Source organism: Lipotes vexillifer, unplaced genomic scaffold (assembly GCF_000442215.2).
Source record: "Lipotes vexillifer unplaced genomic scaffold, Lipotes_vexillifer_v1.1 scaffold371, whole genome shotgun sequence".
In the NCBI taxonomy this organism is placed as follows: domain Eukaryota; kingdom Metazoa; phylum Chordata; class Mammalia; order Artiodactyla; family Lipotidae; genus Lipotes; species Lipotes vexillifer.
This window is the reverse complement of record NW_006786304.1, coordinates 1,798,639-1,808,010: the sequence shown is the minus strand read 5'-3', so window position 1 is coordinate 1,808,010 and position 9,372 is coordinate 1,798,639. Positions and strand designations below refer to the sequence as shown.

At 47.8% G+C, this 9,372-nt stretch overlaps 1 protein-coding gene across 1 annotated transcript in view; it reads left to right on the top strand.

The window, feature by feature from the left end:
• The first annotated feature begins 4,052 nt into the window (after nucleotides 1–4,052).
• LOC103069098 (estradiol 17-beta-dehydrogenase 12-B-like) overlaps nucleotides 4,053–9,372 on the top strand; it is a 30,741-nt gene continuing 25,421 nt past the window's right edge. Inside the window, 7 exon segments of the mRNA XM_082931128.1 lie at nucleotides 4,053–4,110; nucleotides 4,113–4,173; nucleotides 4,175–4,230; nucleotides 4,528–4,581; nucleotides 8,247–8,315; nucleotides 8,547–8,657; nucleotides 8,813–8,883. Coding sequence (XP_082787254.1) covers nucleotides 4,083–4,110; nucleotides 4,113–4,173; nucleotides 4,175–4,230; nucleotides 4,528–4,581; nucleotides 8,247–8,315; nucleotides 8,547–8,657; nucleotides 8,813–8,883 — 450 coding nt within the window. The 5' untranslated portion in view covers nucleotides 4,053–4,082.

Sequence of the window (9,372 nt, the reverse complement as noted above, 5' to 3'; positions counted from 1 at the left end):
CTCACCGTTGTGGCCTCTCCCATTGCGGTGCACAGGCTCCGGACGCGCAGGCTCAGCAGCCATGGCTCACGGGCCCAGCCGCTCTGCGGCACGTGGGATCTTCCCGGACCCCACGTGGGATCTTCCCGGACCGGGGCACGAACCTGCGTCCCCCCCATCAGCAGGCGGACTCTCAACCACTGCGCCACCAACAAAGCCCAAGCACCTCTATTTTTGAACATGCATCCCATGAAGAAGCATGTAACCCAGATACGCCTATGCAAAGCACTGATTACCTCATCTCTTCCCTACCTACAACCACCTTCCCCCAAACCTAAGACCTTTTTTATCTCATAAATATCTCAAGCCCCTCACCTTTGGGTAGGCGGATTTGAGATTCATTCTCCCATCTCCCCATTTGGCTGCCTTGTGAATAAACTGTTGCTCTGCTGCAAACCTTGACGTATCAACGTTTGGCTTGCTGCATGGAGGGCAAATGAAACTGGCTTGGTAACAAGACCAGTGGCCTCCCATCCTATTTTCCGTCTTTTTATTAGCCTGCTAATCTCAGGAAATAATCTGTTTACTAATAGGGCAGCAAGAGCAGATTGAGTGACCTCATTTACTGAATGGAATCCAGAATGCCATCAGAAGAGAGCTTCCAAAGGGCTTTAAAATCTGCCACAGATTCCTCTATCTTTGTTTGCATATTTGAATAATAGACCAATCAATGTAGGCAGGGAACACCCTAGGCTCAGTTGCCACATTGGGAGATTTTTCTGGTCTATCAGAGGGTCGTGTTAGAGACTGAGGATCTTAACATGTGTTTTGGGGTTATTTTGGCCGCACCCCTGTGGCCTGTGGGATCTTAGTTCCCTGACCAGGGATCTAGCCCGCACTCCCTGCATAGGAAACGTGGAGTCTTGACCACTGGACAGCCAGGGAAGTCCCGAGACTGAGGATCTTGAATATCATCCTCAGGATGATGCCATTCTGCTTCCCACATCTGTTTTTGGGCTTCACCAGGTCCTACCAACACATACACAAGCTGGTAAAGATCTGGCAACCCAGGGTCATAGAATTCTAAACGTTTCAACAAAACTTTTGGGGATTAGAAAATTCTTTAAGTATGGCTCTTAGTTCAGTGGGTTTTTTTTTAATTAAAAAAAAATATTGGGCTTCCCTGGTGGCGCAGTGGTTGAGAGTCCGCCTGCCGATGCAGGGGGCGTGGGTTCGTGCCCCGGTCCGGGAAGATCCCACATGCTGCGGAGTGGCTGGGCCCGTGGGCCGTGGCCTCTGGGCCTGCGCATCCAGAGCCTGTGCTCCGCAACAGGAGAGGCCACAACAGTGAGAGGCCCGCGTACCACCAAAATATTTATTTATTTATTTATTTATTATTTATTTATTTGACTGCATCGGGTCTTAGTTGCAGCACACGGGATCTTCATTGCGGCATGCGGGATCTTTCGTTGTGGCGTGTGGGCTCTTTGTTGCAGCATGTGGGCTCCAGAGCTCGTGGAGGCTGTAGTTGCCGCACGCGGGCTCTCCAGCTGTGGCTCGTGGGCTTAGTTGCCCCACGGCAGATGGGATCTTAGTCCCCCACCAGGGATTGAACCCATGTCCCCTGTATTGGAAGGCGGATTCTTAAGCACTGGACCACCAGGGAAGTCCCTTGGTTTAGTCTTTGACCAAGGAGTGAAAGCTGTCCAAGGAGGATCACCTGCAACCTCGGGCCTTTTTATTTTAAAAGGTAACTATTTAATCGTCTCCAGAGTAGAAAGGCAGTCCAGACAGGGAATGAGTAAAATGTTAACGCTCAGGCAAAGAAGGATAGAGGGGAGCAGAGTCCTGTCAGTCCTGTCATCTATTGTTTCAGGTACCTCTGTTGTCTTTCACTTTTCATCAGCCTTCAGTAACAAGTCTTTTAATGAAGCTATTTTGGAATCTTGAAGCCTTTTGGAAGTTCACTTATACCAATTGAGATAGGCATCCCATTCTATTCACTTAATTCATGAAGCCTGACTTTCAAGTGCAGTTCTTAAGTCAAGGATCTTGTCTAACTGGAACATTCCCTCATTGTAACTCTAGATTGTTTTCAGTCAGATTTGGCTATTTTTATAGATATCTATAGCTTCCGGAACCATAGTTTTTAGACATAAAATAAGCAGGTGTGCTGGAAGGTGGGGCTAGAACTTAAGGATCCCATTAGCTAAGCCTTTGGGTTTCTCAGAGCCGAATCAACACCTAAAAGGGATGGGCCACTGGATTGGGGATTGTATTGCATTTTACAGTGTAGCTTATTGCATGGAAATTTTCTTGAGATTGGTAGGTGACCTACTGTCAATCTAACCCATTCCTTGACCAACTTATCCTAACATGATGTCTTTGGGTTTGGTGGTGAGCACTCTAACAGGTCTTAAGTGCTTGATCCACACCCACCAATTTTTGCGGCTTTTTGACCTCTGAGGTCCCAGTCAGCAACAACTCTCATTGATACAAAACAAGACAAACAAACACATGCCCTTTAATATATCGGCAATAGCCCAGAGATGTTACTGCATCCTGGCCAAGAGAAGGTCCTGTGCATACCATGAGCAATTCCCAACATGGAACTGGGGACCGGGGAAAGGATTGAACCAGCAGATCCCAAGAATTGGGAACTGCAGGCATCTTCCAGACAAATGGGAAACTGTAGCTGTCACCAGCAGTTCCCGACATGGAACTAGTGATTCCAGGCAAATGGGAAACTAACTGGAAAGCCAAGTAGATCAGGAGCTTGACGCAAACAGAACAGAACTCAGAACCGAGAGAAGCTCACCCAAGGCCCTCGGAAATGGTGAGAAAGAAAGTGAGCTCAAAGTATTCACGGGGTACACTACACCTGTGTTTCTTGCTGTCCCCAGAGCCGTCGGAAGTCTCCTTTGGTCACGCTGCTGCCACCAAATCTGTTAAACAAGAATTCAACTGAGTACATTTAAAGGTCAGATTGGCTTTATTCAATGATTCATGAATCGGGCTGCGTCCCGTCTCGCAATAGAAAGGAGCTCCACTGAGCTGTAGAAAAGAAAAGGTTGTTAAAGGCAGAAAGGGGGTGGAAAAAAGGACCTTTTTAGCGAAGAATTCATTGTTTGAATTCATCCTTCTAAGGGGATGGAAGGGCTTATTGGGTGAATTACCTCACTAGTGCTGACCAGGCGATTCTAGGTTGAATGGTTAAAGGTTACATTCTGGTGGAGTTGAAACTACAATTAGGTTTGTTATTAAATATCATTTTGCTGACCTGGGGGTTAGCACAACTGACTCCATTTGGGACCTGTTGTCTTCTTTTTATCAGGGTTGATGAAATATTTCTAGAAATGGATAATGGTGACAGTTGCACAGTATTGTGAATATACCTAATGTCGCTGAATCATATATACACTTTAAAAGGGTTAAAATTGTAAAATTTATGTTACGTGTATTTTACCACAATAATTTATTATTAAATAATAATAATTTAATCATATAACAATAACTAATTTTAATTATTATTAAATAATATCCGTAATTATTAAATAATAATGATAGTTTATTATTAAATGATAAATACTGAGAACAAGTGAAAAAAATAGAATTTGCAAAAGAGGAACGAGGAGTAAGGTCATGTAAAGCCGCTGTAAGGGCTTTGGCTTTTACACTGCCCAAGCAGATAATCTGTAGGTCAGGTTCTTCAGACAAACTGTGCATTGACAAAACCCTCTAGTGACTGATCGCTATTATCAGTTCTGGCCCCCACCAGCATCTAGGTTGAGTTCAGTGACCCAAACGGTGGTCATCTGTGGGCTGAGGGGAGGCTGGATGTACACGTGCTCTGCAGGGACTCAGGACAGACATTAAGCCCAAGCGTGGCCCAATTAGATACGGGCGGTGCTAGGACCGATGGGCGAGGCTACTGGTTAGAATAAACCCCCAAACGGGCGTGGCTAGAGTGAGGGGCGGGGCGGAATTCTTGACTAGCAGTGTGGGCGGGGCTAAGGCGGAGTAGGCAGGCCAGGCTTGAAATAGCTGCTCCCAAAGAAAGCCTCGTTGGCCCTAGGTTGGATGACTTGTTGGCTGGGGTTGTGATGGAGTCGGATTGGGATGTGCTGAGAGTGGGGGGAGGGTTACCGCCACGTGCCTGCTGCTGTGGGCGACTTGGGGGGCAGCTATGTTTACCTGCTGCCCAGGCACGCCGGGGCGAGCCCTGGCTCCGGGCGCACAGAGCCTGGGCAGGTGAGGAAGGAGGGCTCCGAGCCAGGCAGGTAGGGGTGGGGACAGCAAGAACGAGGACAGATGACAGGTGAGGGTCTCTAATCGGGGCAGAGGCCAGGGACTCCTGGAAGAAAGACAGGCGAAGGCTGGAGCAACTAGGGCAAGGGAGGCATGGAATGCATGAAGTTCTCGAACCAGGAGGGGTTGGGCTTCAGTGGAGGAGGGTCCCAGACAAGGTGCAAAAAGGGACGAGAGGGACAGTGGAGGGGATGATAGGGGGTTGGATCTGGAGGTGCTTCCCTCCTGCCCTCTTTCTAGTGGTGACAGGAGCCACCAACGTCATCAGCAAGGCTTAGGCACATGAGGTGAGCCAGGGCTCGGCGTGTGTGGTGGGAGAGCTTCTCCTGTCTGTTTGTCTGTTGTCAGCTAACCCTATTAGTCTGAGAATTGTGTGCTTTATCTGGTTCCCTCAGACGTCCTCTCCTCCAGGAAGCCTTCCCTCTGCTCCCCAGGGTGGGGGTGGGTGTTTACACTCGGCTTCTACAGACCCTTGATGTTCTCCCATCATTGTCCCGATTTATTCATTCAAAACATATTTATATACCACCTCCACGTGCCAGGCATCTTCTAGGTGCCAGGGGTACAGCAGTGAACAAAATAGATTAAAAAAAATCAAAAGACCTTGCCATCATGAAGCTTATGTTGAAGTGAGGGGAGACAGGTTTAAATAAGGTAAACAAATGAAATGTATAGTGTATCAAATGGTTATAAGAGTTAAGGAGAAAAATAAATGAGGAAAGGAGAACAGGGAGCCCTGGGGATGTGCACGTTCCAATTTTTATATAGGATAATTAGAAGTGTCACTGAGAAGGCAGCACTGAGCAAAGAACAGAAGGAGGTGAGGGAGGGAGTCTTGTGAATAACTGGGAGAAGGAATTTCCAGGGAGAAGAAACTGCCAGTGCAAAGGCCCTGAGGTAGGAAGCATTGCTTGTTGGAGAAGCAGGAAACGGGCCACTGTGATTGTATCAGAATGAAAGGGAGAGGGGAACAGTAGGAGATGAGGGCAAAGATGCAATTTCAGGGCAGATCATGGGGAATCTGGTAGGTTACGGTGGAGACTTTAACATTTACTGAGTGACATGGGTTCTGAAGACGGATGCGATACTATAGGGGGGTGAGGATGGAAGCAGGGAGATCAGCTAAAAAGCTCTTGCAAAATCCAAGCAAGAGATCTTGATGACTTACACCAGGGTGACAGCATAGAGGCATGAGAAGTACTTGGATTTTGGATTGATTTTGAAGGTAGTGCTGACAAGATTTATTAAAAAGGTTGGATGTGGAGTATGACTCCAAACTTCTGACCCTGTAACCCGAAACCTTGCTAAACTCAGCTCTTCGTTCTTGTAGTCTTTTTGTGGATTTCTTGGGATTTTCTATGTAGACAGTCATGTCGTCTGTGTAAGAGACAATTTTATTTCTGACTTTCCAATCTGTATACCTTTTATTTCTTTTTCTTGCTTTATTGTACTCCCCAGGAAATTAAATATGATGTTCAGAGGAGTGGTAAGAGTGAACATCATCCTCCCTTGTTCCTGATCTTAGAGGAAAAGCATTCAGTTTTCAACCATTAAGTATAATGTTAGCTGTAGGGTTTTAAAATGTATGTATGTGTGTATGTATTTATGTAACCTTTATAAGGTTAAGGACGTTCCTTTCTATACCTAGGTTGCTGAGGGTTTTTATTATGGATGCAGATTGACTTTTGTTAAGTAACTTTTCGGTGATTGTTGAGGTGATCATATGGTTTTTCTTCTTTACTCTAGTACATTACTACATTACCTCAATTGATTTTTCAAATGTTGAACCAACCCTGCATCATTCCTGCAATAAGCCCCACTTGGTGATTATTGATTATCCTTTTTCTATATTGCTGGATTTTATTTACTGATATTTTGTTGAGAATGTTTGTGTCTAAGTTTATGAGAGATATTAGTTTATAGTTTTCTTTTCTTGTAATATCTTTGTTTGGTTTTGGGTATTAGGGTAATGCTGGCCTCATAAAATAAATTACTGTAAACTTTTTGACCAGAATACATCAAAAAATGCAGCTGCCGTTACTGAGATGGAGTTGAACTGAGGGGAGGACCAAGTTTGGGGGAAACAGGAAGGAGTCTCGTTTTGGACAGTCCAAGTTTGAGATACCAATTAGGTATCCAAGTTGAGAAGTTCTAGATGTTGGAAACGCCATTCTGGAGTTCAGAGGGGAGGTTGGGGTGGAGATATAAGTGGAAGCATCATCAACATAACGATCCCATTTAAAGTCATGAGACTAGATGAGGTGCCTGTGGTAGTGGGTGTTGATGGAGAAGGGGAGCACAGTCTGAATCACCCCAGAGTGCTCCCTGGAGCACCCAAAGTTAAGAGGTACAGAAGATGAGAAGGCACAAGAACTGAGAATGGGGGGGGGGGAACCAGGGTTGGAAGAGAGGTCTTGGAAACCAGGGAAAGCATGTTTCCAGGAGGAGGGGGTGATGAATGTGTCAGTTGCTATTGGGAGGTGCTGAGAATACAGAACTGGGTTTACCATCATGGAAGTTATTGGCGACCAGAGTGGTTTGGGTGGCATGACGGGGGGTGAGAGACCGATTGGATTGGGTACAAGAGGGTATGGTAAGAGAGCCAGGATAAACAATCCTCTCAGAATGTTGAGTAAACTGCGGTGGTGTGATGAGAAATGGGCTGATGCCTGAACAGAGAAAATGAGAGAGATTCTGGTAGGATTTCATGCTGATGGGAATCATCCAGAAGAGGGAGAGGTTTTGATGAAGGGGGAAGATGGGGGAAAGCTGGAGTGACGTCCTTGAGTGGACAAGAAGGGAGGGGAGGCTAGTGCATGAATAGAAAGGCAACCCTGGTGAAAAGGGAGAGAATTTGTGTCTGGATGCAAGTCAGCCGGTAGTGATGGCCACTCTGAGTCATTGCCATCTGGGGACTGGTCTGTCCCAGCACTGCACTGTGAGCCCCAAGAGGGCAGGGCTGTGGCTGTGCTGGTCAACCCCACCTAGCACAAGGCCAGGCACAAGCAGATTCTGGACAAATGTTTGTTGAATGAATAAACGCCCTTCACAGCATCAACCTCTCAGACGTTGGAGCTGTTTGTGCCCCCTCCAAAGCTGACGGACACTCAGTCCCACATAACATGTCACTCTCAGACAGGCAGGTTGAGAGGGTCAGACATGCAGCAAAATGCTGCTGAGCACCCATTCCACAAACATTGGCTGACTCTGTGTCAAGCAGAAGGGCATTCAAGGCAAAAGGAGCAGCATGTGCAAAGGCCCAGAGGCAGGAAAATTCAGGCGGTGCTCTTGGGACTAGATGAACTGTCTGCTGTGCCTGGATTCCCATAGAGGGCCACTGGCAGGAGAGACAGCTGAAGACCCAGGCCGGAGCCAGGCCTCTTGAGGCCACGGTGAGGAGTGTAGTTTTACCTCAGAGACACTGGGGAGTCAAGGCAGGTTCTGAGTAGGGGAAGGCAGGAACAGGTTTGTATTTCAGAGAGAACCCTCTGGCTGCTGAGTGAGACTGGATCTCTCTTGGGCATGCTGTGTCCCCAGCACCACCCAGCAAAGAGCAAGGGCTCAGTAGACACATTTTGAATAAATGCATGAAGGAAGGAAGGTATAAAAATTATTGGATTCTTATGTCACTGAGAATAAAAGCCAGAGTCTTTACTGGGGCATTCGAGGCTCTATGATCTGGGCTCCCGTACAACCGGCCACTTCATTCAGTGCACACTGGACTGTATGGAGTCCTCGAAGCTGCCAGCCTTTGTGCAAGGGCCTCTGCACTTGCTGTTCTGTCTGTCTGGAATAGTCTTTCCCCAGAATGCACGCTCCAGGAGGGCAGACTTTCGTATTTCTCTTTTGTTCACCTCTGCATCCACAGTGCCTGTAACACTGTAGCACCCTGTTAGCACACAGTAAGTATTTGTGGCTTTCGTGAGTAAATAAATGAATGCATCCCCTGCATCTCGCCGGGAGAGGTCTGAACATCGTCCTCATCAGTCGAGACCTGAGCAAGTTGGAGCACGAGGCAAAGGCGATAGGTGAGGAGGGGAAGAGGGGAGCGGGTAAAGTTCTGGGTCAAGGGCTGGGGCTAGACGGGGGCGTGGCTGGGGCGTGATCCCGGACAAGGTCTGTAGGTGGCCGAGGCGCCTGCGAGGAGCTAGCTATCTATGCATCTGGGGCCATCATGTAGGGGCTGGGGCTGAACAGGGACGGGGGCAGAGGTCGGACCAGATTCCAGCTAAGGGCCTGGCTCCCACTGCCCTTCCCAGAGAGGCTTCATGGCAAAAGCACACGAGTCATCCAGGTGGATTTCACCGGAGGCTTGGAGACCTACGAGGCCATTGAGGCCGGACTGAAGGACCTGGAGATCGGAGTACTGAGTACGTCCCCTGTGCCTGTCGGGAGGAGCACTGCCCTCAACTGCCCCCGTGCTCACCCTGACCCGGAACTCTCCGTGGTCGCCCTCCCTTTTGCCCCTACCCCGTCTCCCTGGGACCGTTGGAGTGAAACAAACAATTTGTCCCCTCTCACTCAGTAAACAATGTGGGCAAGCAATATGCACCTGGCTTGAGGAAACTGCTCGACTGTGAGGACTTCACCAAGTGAGTAAAACCGAGTACTAGTACGCGGGTGCCTCTGCCTCACACTGCTCCCTCTGTTGGAAAACCCGGCGCAGTACCCTAGCTTTGTTCATTGTTTTGAGAGCTACAAATCTACGATGTCTAGGACGTGAAGGAGGTCTCTCCTTCCATGGGGCGCCTTTCTGCGGTGCCCAACGGGGACAACTGTTCAAGCTGAGTCTGCTAACTTTAAGGGGAAATGAGCCACGTGGGAAAGTCAGTGCCTCAGTTTCATATCTATAAAATGGGAATCCATATTTTTGCTCACCTTATAGGGCTGATATGACAATGGAATAAAATAATGCACATAAACCTAAGTTGTGTGCTCCATAAATGTGGGCCATTATTATTAGACATAGACAAAATAGGAGATCAGGATGGCTTTTAGATTTTACATATTATTATTTCAAAAGTAATGCATAGGGCTTCCCTGGTGGCACAGTGGTTGAGAGTCCGCCTGCCAATGCAGGGGACG